A 27,618-nucleotide genomic window follows, 5' to 3' on the forward strand; every position below is an offset into this window, starting at 1 on the left:
GCTAGAAGGAGCTAACCCGTATGTCCGGGGCTGGGAAAAGTGTAATCCTATGAGGCCTGGCCAGATTAAGCCTGGTACCTGAGTATGTCATTTTAAGGGCAAGCGCTCTGGGCCGTGCCAACATAATGCCACAGGGCTCAAAGGCCTGTTTATACAAGATGCTCTGCTCTGCTTGTGATCATGCAGCACTGGTGCTACAATCTAGTTTATTTTACAAATCAAATCAAAGTTCATTTGTCACGTGCTCCGAATACCCCTTACAGTGAAATGCTTACTTACAGGCTCTAACCAATGGTGTGTATGTGTGTGTGTGTGTGTGTGTAAGTAAAGAAATAAAACAGTAAAAATACATTTGAATAAAGAGTAGCAAGGCTTTATACAGACACCTGCTAGTCAGGCTTATTGAGGTAGTATGTACATGAATGTATAGTTAAAGTGACTATGCATATATGATGAACAGAGTAGCAGAAGCGTAAAAATAAGGGTTGGCGGGTGGTGGGACACAATGCAGATAGCCCGGTTAGCAAATTTGGTTACCTGTTCAGGAGTCTTATGGCTTGGGGGTAAAAACTGTTGAGAAGCCTTTTTGTCCTAGCCTTGGCACTCCGGTACCGCTTGCCATGCGGTAGTAGAGAGAACAGTCTATGACTGGGGTGGCTGGGGTCTTTGACAATTTTTAGAGCCTTCCTCTGACACCGCCTGGTGTAGAGGTCCTGGATGGCAGGCAGCTTTACCCCAGTGATGGACTGGGCCGTATGCACTACCCTCTGTAGTGCCTTGCGGTCGGAGGCCGAGCAATTGCCGTACCAGGCAGTGATCAAGTTTTTAATCGATGTACAGTACCAGTCCAGTTTTGACACACGTACTAATTCAAGTGTTTTTCTATATTTTTATTATTTTCTACATTGTAGAATAATAGTGAAGACATCAAAACTCTGAAATAACACACAGCTTCACCTGGAATGCGTTTCCAACAGTCTTGAAGGAGTTCCCACATATCCTGAGCACTTGTTGGCTGCTTTTCCTTCACTCTGTGATTCAACTCATCCCAAACCATCTCAATTGGGTTGAGGTCGGGGGATTGTGGAACCCAGGTCATCTGATGCAGCACTCCATCCCTCTCCTTATTGGAAAAATAGCCCTTACACAGCCTGGAGGTGTGTTGGGTCATTGTCCTGTTGATAGTCCCACTAATGATAGTCCCACTAAGCGCAAACCAGATGGGAGGGCGTATCGCTGCAGAATGCTGTGGTAGCCATGCTGGTTAAGTGTGCCTTGAATTCTAAATAAATCACAGACGGTGTCACCAGCAGAGCACCGTCACACCTCCTTCTCCATGCTTTATGGTGGGAACCACACATGCAGAGATCATCCGTTCACCTACTCTGCGTCTCACAAAGACATGGCGGTTGGAACCAAAGGACAGATTTCCACTGGTCTAATGTCCATTGCTCGTGTTTCTTGGCACAAGCAAGTCTCTTCTTATTATTGGTTTTCTTTAGTAGTGGTTTCTTTGTAGCAATTCAACCTTTAAGGCCTGATTTCACACAGTCTCCTCTGAACAGTTGATGTTGAGATGTGTCTGAACTCTGTGAAACATTTATTTGGACTGCAATCTGAGGTGCAGTTAAATCTAAGGAACTTATCCTCTGCAGCCGAGGTAACTCTGGGTCTTCCTTTCCTGTGGCGGTCCTCATGAGAGCCAGTTTCATCATAGCACTTGATGGTTTTTGCAACTGCACTTGAAGAAACTTTCAAAGTTCTTGAAACTTTCCGTATTGACTGACGTTCGTGTCTTAAAGTAATGATGGACTGTCGTTTCTCTTTGCTTATTTGAGCTGTTCTTGCCATAATATGGACTTGGTCTTTTACCATATAGGGCTATCTTCTGTATACCACCCCTACCTTGTCACAACACAATTGATTGTCTCAAACGCATTAAGAAGGAAATAAATTCCACAAATTCACTTTTAACAAGGCACACCTGTTAATTGAAATTCATTCCAGGTGACTACCTCATGAAGCTGGTTGAGAGAATGCCAGGAGTGTGCAAAGGGTGGCTACTTTGAAGAATCTCAAATATATTTAGATGTAACACTTTTTGGGTTACTACATGATTTCATATGTGTTATTTCATAGTTTTGATGCCTTCTCTATTATTGTACAATGTAGAAAATAGTCAAAATAAAGAAAACCCCTTGGAGTAGGTTTGACCAGTACTGTATATACTACTGCCGTGTGGCAGTTGTGTAAGCTAGTGGATTTAATATATAGAGGTACTATACATTGTTTACTTATATCCATTCATTTTGGCCTGGAGATCTGTGCATGTAACTTGAGTTTTCACTCAAATCTTCCATTGACATCAATGCATGATTTATGCAATTATCAAGAAGTGCTCAGATCTCAATTCAGGTTCCTGCCTTCACAGTGTATCCTATTTATTTTGTGTTTGGTATGTACAGTTTGTCTCTAGTAACTGTCTTACTGACAGTGTTGATTCATAGTACTGTCTCTTTCTCGTTCACAGGTGGTGAAGACCATCGGCTTGAGGGAGGTCTGGTACTCTGGTCTTCAGTATGTAGACGGTAAAGGATACCTCACCTGGCTGAAGCTTGACAAAAAGGTAAGGTTAATCTAGGACTACAAATTTTACAAGTCCCCTGTATTTTGCCTGATGTAGTACTGTACAAATATTTGTCCATATCTGCTCAGGCATTCTCAAACCATTTCCTGCTGTATTCTTAAACCGCTGGACTCCATAACCATTCTATGGTAAACAAAATAAAATAGGCCATACAAAAAGAGCACATTCTTTTAAAGGCGGGGTCAAATCACTCCACACTACATTTGCTTGCCACTCACTCACTGCATTATTGAATTCACATACATGCATTGCGGCTGCCCAATGGCCACCCTCTCTCACTCCTGTGGCTAATTCTTAATCTCTCTTCTTTTATTTTCACATCCTGTCAGGGACTCTGTCAAATGGCACCCTATTCCCTATTTAGTGCACTACTTTTGACCAGGGCCCATAAGGATCCCCACGGGGCTCTGGTCAAAAGTAGTGCACTCTACAGGGAATATGGCGCCATTTGTGATGTAAGCAATTTCCAGTGAATCCACTGCAATGAAATTCCTGTGCAGTCGGTAGTGTGAACTCTTAGTGAACTGCTAGAAACTAAAATACTAGTTCTACTTCACTCTTGCTGTTGTTCCTGAGCAAACAGAAATCTCACACTGCTCTGTCTTCATTCATTTGTAGATCATGTAGACTCTGTACTGCCAGTATAGCGACGGTATAGCTACAGTATATCTACAGTATAGTTACATTATAGGTAAAACACCTCCACATGTGTTTGTGGAATTGAGTTGAGCCTGCGTCAATGTGCAGCATTTCCAAATGGGTCAGATGGTTATCACCAGAGCTGTATATACAGGATATGTACTGTATGTATCAAATGGCTCTGGTATCACATCAGAGGTCACACACATGGTTATAGGGGTAGTAGAGTAACTTTACATAGTTTACAGTGAAAGGTATATAAATGGTTATAGGGGTAGTAGAGTAACTTTACTTAGTTTACAGTGAAAGGTGTATAAGTGGTTATAGGAGTAGTAGAGTAACTTTACTTAGTTTACAGTGAAATGTGTATAAATGTGTATAAATGGTTATAGGGGTAGTAGAGTAACTTTACATAGTTTACAGTGAAAGGTGTATAAGTGGTTATAGGAGTAGTAGAGTAACTTTACTTAGTTTACAGTGAAATGTGTATAAATGTGTATAAATGGTTATAGGGGTAGTAGAGTAACTTTACTTAGTTTACAGTGAAAGGTGTATAAGTGGTTATAGGGGTAGTAGAGTAACTTAGTTTACAGTGAAAGGTGTATAAGTGGTTATAGGAGTAGTAGAGTAACTTTACTTAGTTTACAGTGAAAGGTATATAAGTGGTTACAGGGGTAGTAGAGTAACTTTACATAGTTTACAGTGAAAGGTGTATAAGTGGTTATAGGGGTAGTAGAGTAACTTAGTTTACAGTGAAAGGTATATACATGGTTATAGGAGTAGTAGAGTAACTTTACTTAGTTTACAGTGAAATGTGTATAACTGTGTATAAATGGTTATAGGGGTAGTAGAGTAACTTTACTTAGTTTACAGTGAAAGGTGTATAAATGTGTATAAATGGTTATAGGGGTAGTAGAGTAACTTTACTTAGTTTACAGTGAAAGGTGTATAAGTGGTTATAGGAGTAGTAGAGTAACTTTACTTAGTTTACAGTGAAATGTGTATAAATGTGTATAAATGGTTATAGGGGTAGTAGAGTAACTTTACTTAGTTTACAGTGAAAGGTGTATAAGTGGTTATAGGGGTAGTAGAGTAACTTTACATAGTTTACAGTGAAAGGTATATAAATGGTTATAGGGGTAGTAGAGTAACTTAGTTTACAGTGAAAGGTATATACATGGTTATAGGGGTAGTAGAGTAACTTTACTTAGTTTACAGTGAAATGTGTATAAATGTGTATAAATGGTTATAGGGGTAGTAGAGTAACTTTACTTAGTTTACAGTGAAAGGTGTATAAGTGGTTACAGGGGTAGTAGAGTAACTTTACATAGTTTACAGTGAAAGGTGTATAAGTGGTTATAGGGGTAGTAGAGTAACTTAGTTTACAGTGAAAGGTATATACATGGTTATAGGAGTAGTAGAGTAACTTTACTTAGTTTACAGTGAAATGTGTATAACTGTGTATAAATGGTTATAGGGGTAGTAGAGTAACTTTACTTAGTTTACAGTGAAAGGTGTATAAATGTGTATAAATGGTTATAGGGGTAGTAGAGTAACTTTACTTAGTTTACAGTGAAAGGTGTATAAGTGGTTATAGGAGTAGTAGAGTAACTTTACTTAGTTTACAGTGAAATGTGTATAAATGTGTATAAATGGTTATAGGGGTAGTAGAGTAACTTTACTTAGTTTACAGTGAAAGGTGTATAAGTGGTTATAGGGGTAGTAGAGTAACTTTACATAGTTTACAGTGAAAGGTATATAAATGGTTATAGGGGTAGTAGAGTAACTTAGTTTACAGTGAAAGGTATATACATGGTTATAGGGGTAGTAGAGTAACTTTACTTAGTTTACAGTGAAATGTGTATAAATGTGTATAAATGGTTATAGGGGTAGTAGAGTAACTTTACTTAGTTTACAGTGAAAGGTGTATAAGTGGTTATAGGGGTAGTAGAGTAACTTTACATAGTTTACAGTGAAAGGTATATAAATGGTTATAGGGGTAGTAGAGTAACTTAGTTTACAGTGAAAGGTATATACATGGTTATAGGGGTAGTAGAGTAACTTTACTTAGTTTACAGTGAAAGGTGTATAAGTGGTTATAGGAGTAGTAGAGTAACTTTACTTAGTTTACAGTGAAATGTGTATAAATGTGTATAAATGGTTATAGGGGTAGTAGAGTAACTTAGTTTACAGTGAAAGGTATATACATGGTTATAGGGGTAGTAGAGTAACTTTACTTAGTTTACAGTGAAATGTGTATAAATGTGTATAAATGGTTATAGGGGTAGTAGAGTAACTTTACTTAGTTTACAGTGAAAGGTGTATAAGTGGTTATAGGGGTAGTAGAGTAACTTTACATAGTTTACAGTGAAAGGTGTATAAGTGGTTATAGGGGTAGTAGAGTAACTTAGTTTACAGTGAAATGTGTATAAATGGTTATAGGGGTAGTAGAGTAACTTTACTTAGTTTACAGTGAAAGGTATATAAGTGGTTATAGGGGTAGTAGAGTAACTTTTTACTTAGTTTACAGTGAAAGGTATATAAGTGGTTATAGGGGTAGTAGAGTAACTTTACTTAGTTTACAGTGAAAGGTATATAAATGGTTATAGGGGTAGTAGAGTAACTTTACTTAGTTTACAGTGAAAGGTATATAAATGGTTATAGGGGAAGTAGAGTAACTTTACTTAGTTTACAGTGAAAGGTATATACATGGTTATAGGGGTAGTAGAGTAACTTTACTTAGTTTACAGTGAAATGTGTATAAATGTGTATAAATGGTTATAGGGGTAGTAGAGTAACTTTACTTAGTTTACAGTGAAAGGTATATAAGTGGTTATAGGGGTAGTAGAGTAACTTTACTTAGTTTACAGTGAAAGGTATATAAGTGGTTATAGGGGTAGTAGAGTAACTTTACTTAGTTTACAGTGAAAGGTATATAAATGGTTATAGGGGTAGTAGAGTAACTTTACTTAGTTTACAGTGAAAGGTATATAAATGGTTATAGGGGAAGTAGAGTAACTTTACTTAGTTTACAGTGAAAGGTATATACATGGTTATAGGGGTAGTAGAGTAACTTTACTTAGTTTACAGTGAAATGTGTATAAATGTGTATAAATGGTTATAGGGGTAGTAGAGTAACTTTACTTAGTTTACAGTGAAAGGTATATAAATGGTTATAGGGGTAGTAGAGTAACTTTACTTAGTTACTTAGGAACATTCCAGTGATTTCACACAGCCACCCCATTCACTCCCCATTCTTCACACAGCCACCCCATTCACTCCCCATTCTTCACACAGCCACCCCATTCACTTCCCATTCTTCACACAGCCACCCCATTCGCCTCATCAATACCTTTTGGTTCCTGTTTCGGAGCCAACACAGAAGAAGAGACCAATGCCAGTAAACAAACAACGTTACAGAGGATCATTCAAGTTTATCAGTACCATTTTACCCATCCCTTTTTTAAAGAGGAAAATAACAGTGCATTTTTGAATGCAGCACCGTGCGTCCAAGATAATTTAACCCTCCGGGAAAAAGAAAGTTGATCCAATCCCATCATTCTTTGCTACTCATGAAACTAGTAGACATAGGGCTACATCCCAAATGGCACACTATTCCCTTATAGTAGTGCACTACAGGTCTCTGGTCAAAAGTAGTGCACTATATAGAGAAGAGGGTGCCATTTGGGACGCAGATCATTCTCAGAGGGCATACATCAATCAATGATCAATAAATTGTCTCTCTCCAACCAGGTGTCTTCCCAGGACGTGAAGAAGGAGAACCCGCTGCAGTTCAAGTTCCGCGCCAAGTTCTTCCCCGAGGATGTGTCTGAGGAGCTCATCCAGGACATCACCCAGAAGCTGTTCTTCATGCAGGTAACACACACACACACACACACACACACACACACACACACACTGTTATACTATTCTTTGTACTCACAATGCTTCATTGCTGATACAAACAAAGTTGTTAAGCGTGTGTGTGTGTGTGTGTGTGTGTGTGTGTGTGTCCAGGTGAAGGATGGCATCCTGAGCGATGAGGTGTACTGTCCCCCAGAGACGGCCGTGCTGCTGGCCTCCTACTCTGTCCAGGCCAAGTTCGGAGACTATACCCGGGACCTCCACCGGCCCGGCTACCTCACCTCAGACCGTCTGCTGCCCCAGCGGTGAGCGTCGATCCACTCCCAGCCCACACTAGGCCTGCGTCCCAAATGGCACCCTATTCCCTATCCAGGCCCTGGTCAAAAGTTGTGCACTACATAGGGAATAGGGTGCCATTTAGGACACACCCGAGAGCTATTTTAGCACAGTAGCATGAAGCATACTTTTTGCTTCATTCATATCAATGTATTGTGGGTGCATTCTAAGTGGTATGCTAGTATCGACATTGGAACATAGGAAGCCAGGAGTACAGATACTAGACAATAGCTCAGTGTGCTGCTGTTATAAATCAGAACAGGATGAAGTTTTGTGTTCACATACATACATAGACACAAAGGAATCCAGATATTGATCATAACATGAGTACCCTTTATTCAGTGTACTCTCTGTTTACCCCCCTCTTCTGTTCCTCCTCCTTCTTCCTCTCTTCCTTTCTGTCCTCCCTCCTTCTCCTCCCTCTTCCCCCTCTTTCTCCTCCTTTTCCTCCTCTTCTTTCTCCTCCTCCTCCTCCTCTGTAGGGTTCTTGAGCAGCACAAGCTGTCCAGGGATCAGTGGGAGGAGAGGATCCAGGTGTGGCATGAGGAACACTGTGGAATGCTCAAGTGAGTTTCGGTCTGTTTTGGTTTGTATGAATCTCTATGTTGGTGTCCCTGTCATAAGGAAACAGGTCAATTGCATTATTTGTTGTACCTCAAAAAGCAGTGAATAGTTTCTTGTAGAGCAGTTGAATGAATAGTACAGCAGCGTTGTTTGTGTGTGGAGTCAAATCAATTCCAAACCATTCCTTAATTTGGTCATGTTTGATTGTGCAGGGAGGATGCCATGCTGGAGTACCTGAAGATAGCTCAGGACCTGGAGATGTACGGAGTCAACTACTTTGACATCAAGAACAAGAAGGGGACCGAGCTGTGGCTGGGAGTAGATGCCCTGGGACTCAACATCTACGAGAAGGAAGACAAGTAAGAAACAGGGTCCTGTTCAGTAGGTCACACCGTAGCAAAATGTTTTGTAAAGAAACATTTAAATGTCCAGGTAGTCCCTCCCAGTTTCAGTCTGTTTCAAAACGTTTATTCCCTACTGGACACCACCCATGTTCCCTCTCTGAACTGACCACTAGGGGGTCAATTCATGAAAAACTTGATTTGGGTTTGCTTGATAATGCCTGGTGTGCCAGTTGGGCAAGGTTTACACTTATGGGTCTATCCCAATGCTTCCATTGAGCCAGACAAGCTCAATCAAACACATCTGAAAGATTTCAAATACTATTTGAACCCAGGTCTAACGTACTGTAGCCTATCTACCCATTCTGGTTCTGCTTGTCAATGATACCGGTGTGTTTTCCGGCCTTAGCCACAGTTCTGTGTCAGACATTGAAGCCTAATTCCAATGGATTTGACTATTGGAGCCGTACAGGTTAACCCGCGTCTTTACTTAATCAGTACCAATGAAGATGATTCTCACCAGACAGTTACCACAACTCTCTTCCCTTCCACTCTCTCTATCTTTTGATGAGCTTTTACTGTGTCTTCCTTCCTACCCAAGATTGCTCTGTGAATCTGCGATCCACCAAACACTTTGCTGAAGCTCAAAAGTACGATATTTTACGAGATTGCTTGGGTGACACATGCGGTAACTGCGTGATTGTGTTAACTACTTGTTCCTTTTGAGGTCACTAAAGGTAATGTGTTAACTACTTGTTCCCTTTGAGGTCACTAAAGGTAATGTGTTAACTACTTGTTCCCTTTGAGGTCACTAAAGGTAATGTGTTAACTACTTGTTCCCTTTGAGGTCACTAAAGGTAATGTGTTAAAGTAGATTGTGACTTAATGTTCCAGATGACAGACATGGCAGCTCTGCTTTTAGCTCCTAAGCAACTTTGCGCTCGTCCTAATATTTCTATAAATATATATTTTATTTTTAGATTTGTGTGTATTGTTGTGAATTGTTATATTCTACTGCACTATTGGAACTAGGAACACAAACATTTCGCTACACCCGCAATAACATCTGCTAAATATGTGTGTGACCAATAAAATGTGATTTTATTTCATTTAATATGTGTCCCCAGCTTCTCTATACAGCCGATGGCCCTGCAGTCACTGACCCTCTGGCAGAGGAGTCAAGTAGTATTTGTTTATTTTCAAATACTTTGAGCGTTTGAGTGAACCTGTCAGAGTGCTAGATGATTGGGGTTTACACTTTGCACTTTTGGGACTACTCCACTCAATCAAGCACAGATAAAAGCACAGAAAAGTATGTCTGGGAGACATGCCAAAGTAGTGTTTTGGGTGCAGTGGACTAACCTCTTGCTGGATTGTGTTGTTAACGGCCGTTACTCCCTCCCTACAGCTTCATGCACTGTTTAAACCCTCCATGCCAAAGGTCTCTTGAAAGCTGTCTGATCCAAGAGCCCCTAGAAGACTCTGTCTGGCCACAGATGGTAACTCTTTAACTTGAGTGGCCACAGATGGCAATGCTGTAACTCTGTAACTTGAGTGGCCACAGATGGCAATGCTGTAACTCTTTAACTTGAGTGGCCACAGATGGCAATGCTGTATCTCTAACTTGAGTGGCCACAGATGGCAATGCTGTATCTCTGTAACTTGAGTGGCCACAGATGGCAATGCTGTAACTCTGTAACTTGAGTGGCCACAGATGGCAATGCTGTACCTCTGTAACTTGAGTGGCCACAGATGGCAATGCTGTAACTCTGTAACTTGAGTGGCCACAGATGGAAATGCTGTAACTTTGTAACTTGAGTGGCCACAGATAGCAATGCTGTAACTCTGTAACTTGAGTGGCCACAGATGGCAATGCTGTAACTCTGTAACTTGAGTGGCCACAGATGGTGTGCTGTAACTTGGATTGTTTGGGATTCCCCATTGTCTTACTCTCCACCAACATTATTGTGGCTTGTGTCCAAATTGTCTGGAGGTTTTATGTTTCGCTTTAAATCCATACAAAGCACACATTGATGAGTGTTAGAGTTCCATCAAAGTGTTTATTTACAGAAACTTTTGTACCATAGAATGGCTTTAAAATGAATCTAACGCTCTTATTTTAAGTTAGTAGTCTGATACCTGTAAATCTGGCTAACCATAAAGAAGAGCGAGACACTCAAACACAGGGCTCTGTGTGTGTATGTAGGGTTCTTAGTGTCCTTGAGTGTGTATGCATGCGTGTGTGTGTGTTTGTGCATTCTGGGGCTCGGCTGTAACCATGGCAACGCTGACTGGTTTTTCAAGCTGTGCCTTAAGAATCCGAGACTAACTTAGAGCGCAGGCCCCGCGAAGAGGGTTCCAGGCCATAGACAATATGTAGCACCATTACTGCCAAGAACTCACACACACACACACACACACACACTAACGTAGCATTGCTCCTTTTTGTGTCAGATATTGCCATTCTGCCAAGGTTTTAGTCCTTAGGCCCTTTGTCAAACAAACACACACCCTCATTTAGCAGAAGAAATATAGCTAGCTATCAGGACAGGATTCCATTTGAACCCTATATCACACCACTGGGACCTTTTAGTTTGTAGAAAATAAGGTCTATTTTATGTTTTTTGTCCTATATTGTCCCTGATTGCTGGATAAAGCCATCCACATACATGTTCACATTTCTATGAGATTCTATATAACGCAGAACACACCATATATTCTTTATATATTCTCTATGGAACACATCTCTGTTCAACCTCTGTGGGTACTGTGGATAACAGTTGTTAGGGGTCATTGGAAGGGGTTACCTTATCTTCTTGACGCACCCATCCCGTTAGCGGGATCATTTTCATCAACACCCGCTGAATTGCAGCGCGCCAAATTCAAATTAAATTACTACAAATATTTAATTTTCATGAAATCACAAGTGCAATATAGCAAAACACAGCTTAGCTTGTTGTTATTCCACCTGGCGTGTCAGATTTCAATACAGCTTTTTGGCGAAAGCATAACAAGCGTTTATGTAAGAACATCTCTCTCAGTAGACAAAATATTACAAACAGCTAGCAGCCAAGTAGATTGGTCTCGAAAGTCAGAAAAGCAATAAATTAAATCACTTACCTTTGATGATCTTCGGATGTTTGCACTCACAAGACTCCCAGTTACACAATATATGTTCCTTTTGTTCCATAAAGATTATTTTCATATCCAAAATACCTCCATTTGTTTGGCGCGTTATGTTCAGAAATCCACAGGCTCGAGCGGTCACGACATCAGAGACAAAAATTCCAAATAGTATCCGTAATGTCCACAGAAACATGTCAAAGTTTTTTTTATAATCAATCCTCAGGTTGTTTTAAAAATATATAATCGATAATATATCAACTGTAGTTTTTTCAATAGGAAAGGGAGAGACAATGGCTGCGCCACTCTGTTGCAAAACTCTGCGAACACCCAGCTATCCACTGACGCGATGTGATCTTTCTCGCTCATTTTTCAAAATAAAAGCCTGAAACTGTCTAAAGACTATTGACACCTTGAGGAAGCCATAGGAAAAGGAATCTGGTTGATATCCCTTTAAATGGAGGCAAGGCATCCAATGGAACAGAGAGCTTTCTGGGAAAAAGCACTTCCTTGTTGGATTTTCCTCAGGTTTTCGCCTGCAATATCAGTTCTGTTATACTCACAGACAATATTTTAACAGTTTTGGAACCTTTAGAGTGTTTTCTATCATAATCTGACATATATATATGCATATTCTAGTTTCTGGGCCTGAGAAATAGGCAGTTTCAAATGGGTACATTTTTTTTTGCCAAAAACGAAAATCCTGCTCCCTACACTCAAGAAGTTAAACAACGTCTAATCTAACACTTAGCCATGCCTAGATAAGACCTTGATAATCGTTATGTCTCAGTCCTCCTCAATGTCTTTAGATAAGACCTTGATCATGGTTATGTCTCAGTCCTCCTCTACGTCTCTAGATAAGACCTTGATCAGCGTTATGTCTGTCCTCCTCTATGTCTCTAGATAAGACCTTGATCAGTGTTATGTCTCAGTCCTCCTCTATGTCTCTAGATAAGACCTTGATCATGGTTATGTCTCAGTCCTCTATGTCTCTAGATAAGACCTTGATAATCGTTATGTCTCAGTCCTCCTCAATGTCTTTAGATAAGACCTTGATCATGGTTATGTCTCAGTCCTCCTCTATGTCTCTAGATAAGACCTTGATCAGTGTTATGTCTCAGTCCTCCTCTATGTCTCTAGATAAGACCTTGATCATGGTTATGTCTCAGTCCTCTATGTCTCTAGATAAGACCTTGATCAGCATTATGTCTCAGTCCTCCTCTGTCTCTAGATAAGACCTTGACCATCGTTATGTGTCAGTCCTCCTCTATGTCTCTAGATAAGACCTTGATCAGCGTTATGTTTCAGTCCTCCTCTATGTCTCTAGATAAGACCTTGATCAGTGTTATGTCTCAGTCCTCCTCTATGTCTCTAGATAAGACCTTGATCAGTGTTATGTCTCAGTCTTCCTCTATGTCTCTAGATAAGACCTTGATCATGGTTATGTCTCAGTCCTCTATGTCTCTAGATAAGACCTTGATCAGCATTATGTCTCAGTCCTCCTCTATGTCTCTAGATAAGACCTTGATCAGTGTTATGTCTCAGTCTTCCTCTATGTCTCTAGATAAGACCTTGATCAGTGTTATGTCTCAGTCTTCCTCTACCTGATCCACATCTACCACAAACAGGATAACCAGGTTCCTAGAGTTAACGCCCAGAGAGACAGACAACTACTGGAGATCCCAGGACTGGAGATCTGGAGCATGTCAGCAGTTATGTTTTCAAGATGGAGCACTTTCTGTACAGAGCAAAATAATTATCTATCCCTTTAACTTAACAGTGTTCACTAACATTGATGCTAAAATACCCCGTAGAGTTCAGGTTTGGATCTCCAGGGAAAGCTTGTTGAAGAGAAAACTGCTCAAATAACCTCTAGTCTGGTATCAGATCTGTTTGTACAAAAGGTGACAAAACGTGACGTAGGTGTTAACAATACAGCACAAACAGATCTGGGATTCGTTAGGTGTATGTCACCCAGGAATTGAAATACCAGTTCAGGCAGCAGCAGGGTTTCACTGTGTCTCACTGGGTGTCACTGCGAGGCGGATCAAACAACTGTGTGTGTGTGTGTGTGCTCTCGCGTGTGTGTGTCCGTAAATTGCCAAATGAGATTGGCATCCAGTCAATGTGTCTCTCTCTAGTACACAATGGACGAGCCCCACCCCAGATTCCTCCCACCTAGCCCTATTGATACAGAGGCCAACATGTACAACACAGTAGTACAACACACAGTCCTGCCTCACACATGGATGAATCATATCCTATTTGCAATTGTTTCCTACCACATCCCAGGCTGCGTAACCAATGGCACCCTTTTCCATATGTAGTGCATAGCCCTATGGGGCCCTGGTCAAAAGTAGTGCACTATATTTAAGCAATAAGGCCCAACGAAGTGTAGTATATGACCAATATATCACTGCTAAGGGCTGTTCCATGCACCATGCAACGTGGAGTGCCTGGATACAGCCATTAGCCTTGGTATATTGGCCATATACCACAAACCCCAGGGGGAGGGGCGGGCCCAGCCACCTAGCTCTGTTCCTCCTGCCTAAAATCATTTCAATTGAAAGATTTGGCTACAAAAACCCTGGACTGTGAGTTGGGAAATAATCTGGAATAAATCTATGGAAAATGTACACTGTAATGTCCACTATTTAGCCACATAAAGACGCTTGTCCTGGAGGCAGTGATTTCCACTAGATGGGCTAGCTGCAAAGTCAAAATTGGCTATATATCGTAAGAATTCATGAAAACAAAAATGTGCTTTTTGGTTTTAATTTGGGTTAGGGTTAGGCATAAGGTTAGAAGTGTGGTTAAGGGTTAAGGTGAGGGTTAGGTTTAAAATGAGATTTTATGACTTTGTGGCTGTGTCAGCTAGTGACCACCCTGCAGAGCTGCCTCCAGTACATGAGTCATCCCAATAAATGACAACCTGTTTAAAGCACATGCGGCCTACACAATACTTACACTGGTTTGCCTCCTCCCCCACCAGACTGACCCCAAAGATCGGCTTCCCCTGGAGCGAGATCAGGAACATCTCCTTCAACGACAAGAAGTTCATCATCAAACCCATCGACAAGAAGGCCCCGGTGAGTTACACACTATAAACTGAGTCTACAAACATTAGGAATACCTGCTTTTTCCATGACACAGACTGACCAGGTGAATCCAGGTGAAAGCTATGATCCCTTATTGATGTGACTTGTTAAATCCACTTCAATCAGTGTAGATAAAGGGGAGGAGACAGGTTATTAAAGGATTTTAAGCCTTGAGACAATTGAGACATGGATTGTGTATGTGTTCCATTCAGAGGGTGAATGGGCAAGACAAAATATTGGAGTGCCTTTGAACAGGGTATGGTAATAGGTGCCAGGCGCACCAGTTTGAGTGTGTCAAGAAATGCAACGCTGCTGGGTTGTTCATGCTCAACAGTTTCCTGTGTGTATCAAGAATGGTCCACCACACAAAGGACATCCAGCCAACTTGACACTGTGGGAAGCATTGGAGTCAACATGGGCCAGTATCCCTGTGGAACGTTTTTGAAACATTTTAGAGTCCATGCCTTTACGACTTGAGGCTGTTCTGAGGGCAAAAGGGGGGGCAATTCAATATTAGGAAGGTGTTCCTAATGTTTTGTACACTCAGTTTAGATCCACACTACAGGGCCAAACCAAGAAGGCTCCAGTGAGTTACACTATATTTCCACACTACAGGGCCAAACCAAAACGGCTCCAGTGAGTTACACTATATTTCCACACTACAGGGCCAAACCAAGTAACGTAAACTCACCCCGTTCTATACAAATGTGCGCAACCGTGACATTCAAACGAGGCTACAAAGAAAACTAATGGGATTGTGGCGACTGTGTTGACTTCAAAATCGGGGGTGTGAACTAGGTTTCTATTCAAGCGTTGATCGACATGGTAATGGCTCTATAGTATTGGAGAAAAGTTCAAAACTGACCCTCCGTTACATCTTGACATGCCATGTCGTAATGTACAGCACGCATAAAGCAACTATTTCTGTCTTACAATCTCTCTCCACCAGGTGTAGCACTTCTCTCATCGTTTAAAAACAAGAAAGGGACAGGGACAGGGTAAGCGGGTTACCTAGTCATTTTTTGCGTCGTCAATGCAAGCGATCATGACTCTCAAATTACACTGTTTACTTCTGAATATCACTTTAGCACCGCCCCAAAAACCTGATTCAAATTCGACACAAACCTTCATATAGGTATGTAATTTACACATTATATAAGCTCTTTATAGTGTTTTATTTACATTTTTAGAGGCGATAAGGTGATAAGTTGGACAGATCGAGTGGGAAAAAAGCCGTTTTCCCACACGACATCTCTCCTTCACACTATCACGCATTAGTTTCTCTTCCCCACTCGCCATTTTTAAAAAGACTGTTAGGAATATTATGAATAAATGACTAAACAATATTCTCATTTTAAATGGAACTGTAACTAAGTAAACTTATACTCTGTTTTATTATATCTGATTAATAATATGAGTTCATAAGAAGGGATTGTGTGACACGGACAAGGAGTAATTAAATATAACGAACACCATTCCAAACTAGTCTGGGGAGGAGTGGGTTAAGTAAACACACAGGGTCGTTAACCTATGGTTGAACCGACGAAACTGAGCTCTGGGGTGTTTTAGATAAGGCAGTGAGTGCATTCCTAGGTTTTCTGTTAATTAGAACTATCAGCTAAGTGGTGATCGATAATGGTGAGCGGTCAAGAGTTAATTCAGTTATGTTGTGTGACCTGTGAGTGTGTTAGTGAGTTGGAATGAACTTTTGAACTCACTTAATTCTAGGTCGGGAGGAGGGGATTCGTTCTAGAAGCAATGAAATGACGTCATGTTATTGTATATAAACTGTTGCTCGTGGTAATGTGGCAGCGTGCTCCGAGAATAAATACTTTTATCTATTATTGATAAGACTGGTCTCCGTCTATTTTATGCAAACAAGAATCTTACAAATTCTCATAAAATAGATTAAGCGAATTAAATTAATGAAAACATATTGGAATAATTAAATTACAGTAACAAAGACCCGACGGAGCTCATTGCCTTCTTGAATCATGCAGAAATGTGCAGCGTGGAGGTCATGTCATTGATTTTGTTGGAAAGGGGAAAAATTGTGCTTTACAATGGTATTGACATTACAGTTGATCTGGAAGTGTTACGTTTTTGGGGCACTAAAATAAAGTCAATTGTTCGGACCAAGGCGATGTACAAAAGTGAGTGAATTTACGTTAGGTTCCAGTGAGTTACACTATAGTTCCACACTACAGGGCCAAACCAAGAAGACTCCAGTGAGTTACACTATAGTTCCACACTACAGGGCCAAACCAAGAAGACTCCAGTGAGTTACACTATAGTTCCACACTACAGGGCCAAACCAAGAAGACTCCAGTGAGTTACACTATAGTTCCACACTACAGGGCCAAACCAAGAAGGCTCCAGTGAGTTACACTATAGTTCCACACTACAGGGCCAAACCAAGAAGGCTCCAGTGAGTTACACTATAGTTCCACACTACAGGGCCAAACCAAGAAGGCTCCAGTGAGTTACACTATAGTTCCACACTACAGAGCCAAACCAAGAAGACTCCAGTGAGTTACACTATAGTTCCACACTACAGGGCCAAACCAAGAAGACTCCAGTGAGTTACACTATAGTTCCACACTACAGGGCCAAACCAAGAAGGCTCCAGTGAGTTACACTACAGGGCCAAACCAAGAAGGCTCCAGTGAGTTACACTATAGTTCCACACTACAGGGCCAAACCAAGAAGACTCCAGTGAGTTACACTATAGTTCCACACTACAGGGCCAAACCAAGAAGACTCCAGTGAGTTACACTATAGTTCCACACTACAGGGCCAAACCAAGAAGACTCCAGTGAGTTACACTATAGTTCCACACTACAGAGCCAAACCAAAACGGCTCCAGTGAGTTACACTATAGTTCCACACTACAGGGCCAAACCAAGAAGGCCCCAGTGAGTTACACTATAGTTCCACACTACAGGGCCAAACCAAGAAGGCCCCAGTGAGTTACACTATAGTTCCACACTACAGGGCCAAACCAAGAAGGCTCCAGTGAGTTACACTATAGTTCCACACTACAGGGCCAAACCAAGAAGGTTCCAGTGAGTTACACTATAGTTCCACACTACAGGGCCAAACCAAGAAGGCCCCAGTGAGTTACACTATAGTTCCACACTACAGGGCCAAACCAAGAAGGCTCCAGTGAGTTACACTACAGGGCCAAACCAAGAAGGCCCCAGTGAGTTACACTATAGTTCCACACTACAGGGCCAAACCAAGAAGACTCCAGTGAGTTACACTATAGTTCCACACTACAGGGCCAAACCAAGAAGACTCCAGTGAGTTACACTATAGTTCCACACTACAGGGCCAAACCAAGAAGACTCCAGTGAGTTACACTATAGTTCCACACTACAGGGCCAAACCAAGAAGACTCCAGTGAGTTACACTATAGTTCCACACTACAGGGCCAAACCAAGAAGGCTCCAGTGAGTTACACTATAGTTCCACACTACAGGGCCAAACCAAGAAGGCTCCAGTGAGTTACACTATAGTTCCACACTACAGAGCCAAACCAAGCCAAGCTGTTCTGGTCTGGTTACGCATCTACCATAGTTGCTGGAACTGTGCTGTATAGGACAATGTGAAAATAAATACACTTATTAGAGCCAACACATTACAGTTTGGGTCAGCCCTACAGTCTGAATCAGGCATCATATGCAGGTCGCCATGATCCTGAATCACAATGACACTGTTTTGATGATGGATGGCATTCACCACATCACACACTGTCTCCACACACCACACTTAACATCACAATGAAACCAATCTGAAAGCATCAGCAAACAGCTGCAGCAGCTGTCCTGATGGACCAATTTAAAACACAGTAAGCCTGGTCCCAGGTCTGTTTGTGTTTGGCCAAACAACAACCATAGGAGTTGGCTGTACAGCACAAACAAATCAATGCAGTGTAAGTATGAGGTACAGGAAGATGTTTACTGTAAGTACAATTAATCTACCTGCCTGCCTACCTGCCTCCTATCTCCTCTCCTATCCTTCATTAACCCTATCCTAACCTCTCAGCCCTATCCTAACCTCTCAGCCCTATCCTAACCTCTCTCCTCTGTCTCCTTCATTAGCCCTATCCTAACCTCTCTCCTCCTCTGTCTCCTTCATTAGCCCTATCCTAACCTCTCAGCCCTATCCTAACCTCTCTCCTCTCCTATGTCTCCATCATTAACCCTATCCTAACCTCTCAGCCTTATCCTATCTCCTCTCCATCTCCTTCATTAGCCCTATCCTCTCTTCTCCTCCTCTGTCTCCTTGGGAGCAGCAGGTCCATTAGCCCTATCCTCTCCTCTCCTCCTCTGTCTCCTTGGGAGCAGCAGGTCCATTAGCCCTATCCTCAATCCCATCTTCTATTGTCAACAGAGCCCTGGCTCCAGACCCTGTGGCACAGATAGGGAGCAATACAGACACACATGCACACAAACGTGCATGAGGATGCACACACACACATGTGCATCCATACACACACGTGCACACACCCTGAGTGCTCTTCTAATGTCCTAATGTCCATCAAGCCTCTACACTCAAGGCACCTTATCTCTTCTGCTCAAGCCAGTGTGTGTGTGCGTGTGTGTGTGTGCGCGCCAGGGTTTCCGTTAGCCGGTAATTGCCGACCTTTTGGCAGACATAAACAATTAAAAGCCAATAAATATAATTGTTGCCGGCCAAATTGACCGGGAGAAAAAACTCTCCCAAACCAAGAAGGGCCCACGTTTCCCATGCATACCGTTGTATAGGCAACAGTATGCAGGCAGGTGGAAGCAGTATGCATACCGTTGTATAGGCAACAGTATGCAGGCAGGTGGAAGCAGTATGCATACCGTTGTATAGGCAACAGTATGCAGGCAGGTGGAAGCAGTATGCATACCGTTGTATAGGCAACAGTATGCAGGCAGGTGGAAGCAGTAAGCAGTGCATTTGGAAAACATGTACTTAAAACATGGAGGCAATTATTTTGTTTCAACTTTATTTTGTTGTCCAGAAGCCAAAGGCACAATCCTAGTCATAGTAACAACCCATCCTAGTCATAGTAACAACCCATCCTAGTCATAGTAACAACCCATCCTAGTCATAGTAACAACCCATCCTAGTCATAGTAACAACCCATCCTAGTCATAGTAACAACCCATCCTAGTCATAGTAACAACCCATCCTAGTCATAGTAACAACCCATCCTAGTCATAGTAACAACCCATCCTAGTCATAGTAACAACCCATCCTAGTCATAGTAACAACCCATCCTAGTCATATTAACAACCCATCCTAGTCATAGTAACAACCCATCCTAGTCATATTAACAACCCATCCTAGTCATAGTAACAACCCATCCTAGTCATAATAACAACCCATCCTAGTCATATTAACAACCCATCCTAGTCATAGTAACAACCCATCCTAGTCATATTAACAACCCATCCTAGTCATAGTAACAACCCATCCTAGTCATAGTAACAACCCATCCTAGTCATAGCAACAACCCATCCTAGTCATAGCAACAACCCGTCCTAGTCATAGCAACAACCCGTTCTAGTCATAGCAACAACCCGTCCTAGTCATAGTAACAACCCATCCCAGTCATAGTAACAACCCGTCATAGTAACAACCCATCCTAGTCATAGTAACAACCCATCCTAGTCATAGTAACAACCCGTCCTAGTCCTATTAACAACCCATCCTAGTCATAGTAACAACCCATTCTAGTCATACATACACCTTAGCCAAATACATTTAAACTCAGTTTTTCACAATTCCTTGTCAGTTAGGATAACCACTTTATTTTAAGAATGTGAAATGCCAGAATAATAGTATAGAGAATTATTTATTTCAGATGTTATTTCTTTCATCACATTCCCAGTGGGTCAGAAGTTTACATACATACGTATTTGGTAGCATTGCCTTTAAATTGTTTAACTTGGGTCAAACGTTTCGGGAAGCCTTCCACAAGCTTCCCACTGTAAGTTGGGTGAATTTTGGCCCATTTCTCCTGACAGAGCTGGTATAACTGAGTCAGGTTTGTAGGCTTCCTTGCTCACACAAACTTTTTCAGTTCTGCCCACACATTTTCTATAGGATTGAGGCCAGGGCTTTGTGATGGCCACTCCAATACCTTGACATTGTTGTCCTTGAGCCATTTTTCCACAACTTTGGAAGTATATTTGGGGTCATTGTCCATTTGGAAGACCCATTTGCGACCAAGCTTTAACTTCCTAACTGATGTCTTGCGATGTTGCTTCAATATATCCCCTCCTCATGATGCCATCTATTTTGTAAAGTGCACCAGTCTCTCCTGCAGCAAAGCACCCCCACAACATGATGCTGCCACCCCCGTGTTTCACGTCTGGGAGGGTGTTCTTTGGCTGCAAGCCTCCCCCTTTTCCCTCCAAACATAATGATAGTCATTATGGCCAAACAGTTCTGTTTTTGTTTCATCAGACCAGAGGACATTTCTCCAAAAAGTACGATCTATGTCCCCATGTGCAGTTGCAAACCGTAGTCTGGCTTTTTTATAGAAGCCAGTGGCTTCTTCCTTGCTGAGGAGCCTTTCAGGTTATGTCGATATAGGACTCGTTTTACTGTGGATATACAGTGCCTTGCGAAAGTATTCGGCCCCCTTGAACTTTGCGACCTTTTGCCACATTTCAGGCTTCAAACATAAAGATATAAAACTGTATTTTTTTGTGAAGAATCAACAACAAGTGGGACACAATCATGAAGTGGAACGACATTTATTGGATATTTCAAACTTTTTTAACAAATCAAAAACTGAAAAATTGGGCGTGCAAAATTATTCAGCCCCCTTAAGTTAATACTTTGTAGCGCCATCTTTTGCAACGATTACAGCTGTAAGTCGCTTGGGGTATGTCTCTATCAGTTTTGCACATCAAGAGACTGACATTTTTTCCCATTCCTCCTTGCAAAACAGCTCGAGCTCAGTGAGGTTGGATGGAGAGCATTTGTGAACAGCAGTTTTCAGTTCTTTCCACAGATTCTCGATTGGATTCAGGTCTGGACTTTGCCTTGGCCATTCTAACACCTGGATATGTTTATTTTTGAACCATTCCATTGTAGATTTTGCTTTATGTTTTGGATCATTGTCTTGTTGGAAGACAAATCTCCGTCCCAGTCTCAGGTCTTTTGCAGACTCCATCAGGTTTTCTTCCAGAATGGTCCTGTATTTGGTTCCATCCATCTTCCCATCAATTTTAACCATCTTCCCTGTCCCTGCTGAAGAAAAGCAGGCCCAAACCATGATGCTGCCACCACCATGTTTGACAGTGGGGATGGTGTGTTCAGCTGTGTTGCTTTTACGCCAAACATAACGTTTTGCATTGTTGCCAAAAAGTTCAATTTTGGTTTCATCTGACCAGAGCACCTTCTTCCACATGTTTGGTGCGTCTCCCAGGTGGCTTGTGGCAAACTTTAAACAACACTTTTTATGGATATCTTTAAGAAATGGCTTTCTTCTTGCCACTCTTCCATAAAGGCCAGATTTGTGCAATATACGACTGATTGTTGCTCTATGGACAGACTCTCCCACCTCAGCTGTAGATCTCTGCAGTTCATCCAGAGTGATCATGGGCCTCTTGGCTGCATCTCTGATCAGTCTTCTCCTTGTATGAGCTGAAAGTTTAGAGGTACGGCCAGGTCTTGGTAGATTTGCAGTGGTCTGATACTCCTTCCATTTCAATATTATCGCTTGCACAGTGCTCCTTGGGATGTTTAAAGCTTGGGAAATATTTTTGTATCCAAATCCGGCTTTAAACTTCTTCACAACAGTATCTCGGACCTGCCTGGTGTGTTCCTTGTTCTTCATGATGCTCTCTGCGCTTTTGACGGACCTCTGAGACTATCACAGTGCAGGTGCATTTATACGGAGACTTGATTACACACAGGTGGATTGTATTTATCATCATTAGTCATTTAGGTCAACATTGGATCATTCAGAGATCCTCACTGAACACCTGGAGAGAGTTTGCTGCACTGAAAGTAAAGGGGCTGAATAATTTTGCACGCCCAATTTTTCAGTTTTTGATTTGTTAAAAAAGTTTGAAATATCCAATAAACGTCGTTCCACTTCATGATTGTGTCCCACTTGTTGTTGATTCTTCACAAAAAAATACAGTTTTATATCTTTATGTTTGAAGCCTGAAATGTGGCAAAAGGTCGCAAAGTTCAAGGGGGCCGAATACTTTCGCATGGCACTGTAGATACTTTTGTACCTGTTTTCTCCAGCATCTTCACAAGGTATTTGCTGTTGTTCTGGGATTGATTTGCACTTTTCGCACCAAAGTACGTTCATCTCTAGGAGACAGAACGCGTCTCCTTCCTGAGCGGTATGACAGCTGCGTGGTCCCATGGTGTTTATACTTGCGTACTATTGTTTGTAGAGATGAATGTGGTACCTTCAGGCTTTTGGAAATTGCTCCCAACGATGAACCAGACTTGTGGAGGTCTACAATTTTTTTTCTGAGGTCTTTTGATTTTCCCATGATGTCAAGCAAAGAGACACTGAGTTTGAAGGTAGGCCTTGAAATACATCCACAGCTACACCTCCAATGAACTCAAATTATGTAAATTAGCTTATCAGAAGCTTCTAAAGTCATGACATCATTTTCTGGAATGGAAGTTATTTAAAGGCACAGCCAACTTATGTATGTAAATTTCTGACCCACTGGAATTGTGATACAGTGAAATAATCTGTCTGTAAACAGATGTTGAAAAAATGACTTGTGTCATGTACAATGTAGATGTCCTAACCGACTTGCCAAAACTATAGTTAGTTAACAAGAATTTTGTGGAGTGGTTGAAATATTAGTTTTAATGACTCCAACCTAAGTGTATGTATCCCTCCGACTTCAACTGTACATGTGATGTCTGTCATTCTGAGCATCGTGGGTAGATGCCCTAAATGGTTATGCACCAATAGCATACGGTTCCAGTAAATTAAAATCTTTCCGGTCACGTTGTCCAGTGCCACATTTTTCTAACGGGAACCCTGGTGTGTGTGTGTGTGTGGGGTGGGGGGGGGGGTCAGCCTAACTGTGTTCAGTAACCGCAGATGGTAAGTGTCTCCTTCAAATTAAAGGTTTGGTTTAGTCATCCCTACTGTTCCTTTCAGCTGCCATTTTAACTTTCCATTCCAAACTAAATGGTCGCTATGGGTGTTGTCGAGTTTCGGACTCTGCACCTGCCTACTGTTAGTAGAGCCTTTGTCATTTCAACGTTATGGAAACACTAAAGATGGCTGGTTGCAAAACCATTTAGTCTGACCTGAGTTTTGTTCTTTTCTCCACCCTCCTTCACCTTTCTCTCACCCACCACTCTCCCCTGCCCTCTCTCTCTCTCTCTACTCACCCCTCCCCCTTTCTCTCTACCCATTCTCTCTCTTTTCCTACCCCCCTCTCTTTCTAATCTCTTCCTCTCTCAGGACTTTGTGTTCTTTGCCCCTCGCCTGCGCATCAACAAGCGTATCCTGCAGCTGTGCATGGGCAACCATGAGCTGTACATGCGCCGCCGCAAGCCAGACACCATCGAGGTGCAGCAGATGAAGGCCCAGGCCCGCGAGGAGAAACACCAGAAACAGATGGAGAGGTGTGTGTGTGTGTGTGTGCGCGCGCACGCGTGTGTGTGTGAGTTTAGAATTGGGGTGGCCAACTCTCCTCCTGGAGAACTACTGTATGTGCATGCTTTTGCTCCATCCCTACACAAACACACATAATCAGAATCAGAATATCACTCACGAAAAGGGATATATTGTATCCCATGATCGGAGTTGCCCAAAGTAAAAAAAATATGCCATGAATCATATCCTAGCATGTATCTCTTGCTCCAAAGCATAGCATGCTCTTCATTATAGCAAGACATGCTCAGCACCTTTGCAGGATTCACAGGTACATGAAGTACTGCAGAGATAGGCCACTAGCATAACTAGAGTAATCCCAGTGTAGCACTGATGATTCAGTAGCATGACCTCATTCTGGGATGAGTGACGCGACCTAAAGACAAGGTTGTGGGAGCTGGCTGCTGTATCTTCTAGTGTTAGCGGGACAGGATGGCCTTCGCACAGCTCTTCAACATGATGTTAGATGGCCAGGGTCCGTCACAATCACCTGTAGGACTTTCCCTACATTAGAACCTAACCCTACACTAGAACCTAACCCTACACTAGAACCTAACCCTAACCCTAAACCTACACTAGAACCTAAACCTACACTAGAACCTAACCCTAACCCTAACCCTACACTAGAACCTAAACGTAAACCTACACTAGAACCTAACCCTACACTAGAACCTAACCTTAACCCTACACTAGAACCTAACCCTAAACCTAACCCTATACTAGAACCTAACCCTAAACCTAACCCTATACTGGAACCTAACCCTACACTGGAACCTAACCCTAAACCTAACCCTACACTAGAACCTAACCCTAAACCTAACCCTACACTAGAACCTAACCCAACACTGGAACCTAACCCTAAACCGAACCCTACACTGGAACCTAACCCTAAACCTAACCCTACACTAGAACCTAACCCTACACTGGAACCTAACCCCGAACCTAACCCTACACTGGAACCTAACCCTAAACCTACACTGGAACCTAACCCTAAACCTAACCCTACACTGGAACCTAACCCTAAACCTAACCCTACACTGGAACCTAACCCTACACTGGAACCTAACCCTACACTGGAACCTAACCCAAAACCTAACCCTACACTGGAACCTAACCCTACACTAGAACCTAAACCTACACTGGAACCTAACCCTAACCCTATACTGGAACCTAACCCTACACTGGAACCTAACCCTAAACCTAACCCTACACTAGAACCTAACCCTAAACCTAACCCTACACTGGAACCTAACCTAACCCTACACTAGAACCTAACCCTACACTGGAACCTAACCCCAAACCTAACCCTACACTAGAACCTAACCCTAAACCTACACGGGAGCCTAACCCTACACGGGAGCCTAACCCTACACTGGAACCTAACCCTAACCCTACATGGGAGCCTAACCCTACACTGGAACCTAACCCTAACCCTACACTAGAACCTAACCCTAAACCTACACGGGAGCCTAACCCTACACTGGAACCTAACCCTACACTAGAACCTAACCCTAACCCTACATGGGAGCCTAACCCTACACTGGAACCTAACCCTAACCCTACACTAGAACCTAACCCTAAACCTACACGGGAGCCTAACCCTACACTGGAGCCTAACCCTATACTGGAACCTAAACCTACGCTGCCAACCATCAACAATAAAGGGGAAAGGGTGTTTTTGTGTCATTCGTCTAGATTGACCCTACACTGGAACCTAACCCTAAACCTAACCCTACACTAGAACCTAACCCTAAACCTAACCCTACACTGGAACCTAACCTAACCCTACACTAGAACCTAACCCTACACTGGAACCTAACCCCAAACCTAACCCTACACTAGAACCTAACCCTAAACCTACACGGGAGCCTAACCCTACACGGGAGCCTAACCCTACACTGGAACCTAACCCTAACCCTACACTAGAACCTAACCCTAAACCTACACGGGAGCCTAACCCTACACTGGAACCTAACCCTACACTAGAACCTAACCCTAACCCTACATGGGAGCCTAACCCTACACTGGAACCTAACCCTAACCCTACACTAGAACCTAACCCTAAACCTACACGGGAGCCTAACCCTACACTGGAGCCTAACCCTATACTGGAACCTAAACCTACGCTGCCAACCATCAACAATAAAGGGGAAAGGGTGTTTTTGTGTCATTCGTCTAGATTGTCTAACCAGCTTATTTAACATCACTGAACAAACTACGAAGGGTATCTGTAGAATGACAGTTTAAACCTGCTACACTGTGCCCTGTGTGTGTGTGTGTGTGTGTGTGTGTGTGTGTGTGTGTGTGTGTGTGTGTGTGTGTGTGTGTGTGTGTGTGTGTGTGTGTGTGTGTGTGTGTGTGTGTGTGTGTGTGTGTGTGTGTGTGTGTGTACACAAAGTGTGTCTCTACTCAATGTGTGTAATATCACACAGCGAGAGGGGCCAATGACCCCCTGGGTGGTTATTACTTAATTAGCCAGCACACGTCAGCCTCTCTTTGTGTCTCACACCGGCCCTCTCTTATCTGCAGGGCCCAGCTGGAGAACGAGAAGAAGAAGAGGGAGGCCATAGAGAGAGAGAAGGAGCAGATGGAGAGAGAGAAGCAGGATCTGATGATGAGACTCTACCAGTTTGAGGAGAAGACCAAGAAGGCAGAGAAAGGTATGCCCGGGGAGAACAGGGTCTGACTGGTGAGGACACTAGGGTCAACCAGAGCACATTTATCACCTAAATGTAGGGAGATGTGTGAGTAAGAGACAGAGAATGTGTGTGTGTACATGCGTTTGTTGGTGTGTGTGCTGCATTTTCATGCCGCATTAAATAGCTTAAAACAGTAATGATATTTGAGAAAATTACTCTGTTGACAACAATTTGCATTTAAATAGTTGGAACATTTCTATTGAAGTTCTATTTTACTGGAAGTAGTAGTATACAGCTAGCTTTGTGCTATGTGTGACTTTATGTCCCGGTGAACCTTAGATAGCCCGGCGGTATTGTTTCTGCATGGTTAGATATCAGTTATCAGGTTGATAAGGCATTTACTGACTGTCAATGCTTCCTCATCGACCTTTGTTTGTAACCTTATATATTATTATACTATACATGGGTTGTATTCATTAGGCATCAAATGGAAGAAAAGCTACTAAAACAGGAAGGGACTACCTGAACGTGTCCAATAAGAAATAAGTGCTTTTGTTTTCTGTTGCAAAACAGAAATGAATATGACCATGACCAGCCCTAATGAATATGACCATGGTTTATCTCCATATTCAGTCTAGCAGACAGCGTATACCTTCTGCCGGATTTACTTAACCGGATTATTATTGCATTATTATTTCCATGAATAGCTGTGGAG

At 42.2% G+C, this 27,618-nt stretch overlaps 1 protein-coding gene across 1 annotated transcript in view; it reads left to right on the forward strand.

Moving 5' to 3' along the window:
* ezrb (ezrin b) overlaps positions 1–27,618 on the forward strand; it is a 56,877-nt gene that overhangs the window by 18,701 nt on the left and 10,558 nt on the right. The window contains exons 4-11 of the mRNA XM_036984802.2: positions 2,531–2,626; positions 7,040–7,162; positions 7,304–7,455; positions 7,969–8,052; positions 8,263–8,409; positions 14,507–14,603; positions 24,073–24,236; positions 26,794–26,924. Coding sequence (XP_036840697.1) covers positions 2,531–2,626; positions 7,040–7,162; positions 7,304–7,455; positions 7,969–8,052; positions 8,263–8,409; positions 14,507–14,603; positions 24,073–24,236; positions 26,794–26,924 — 994 coding nt within the window. The remainder of the gene's footprint in view (positions 1–2,530; positions 2,627–7,039; positions 7,163–7,303; positions 7,456–7,968; positions 8,053–8,262; positions 8,410–14,506; positions 14,604–24,072; positions 24,237–26,793; positions 26,925–27,618) is intronic.

The sequence above is a fragment of the Oncorhynchus mykiss genome, chromosome 8 (assembly GCF_057628025.1).
Source record: "Oncorhynchus mykiss isolate SJ-2025 chromosome 8, ASM5762802v1, whole genome shotgun sequence".
Taxonomy (NCBI): domain Eukaryota; kingdom Metazoa; phylum Chordata; class Actinopteri; order Salmoniformes; family Salmonidae; genus Oncorhynchus; species Oncorhynchus mykiss.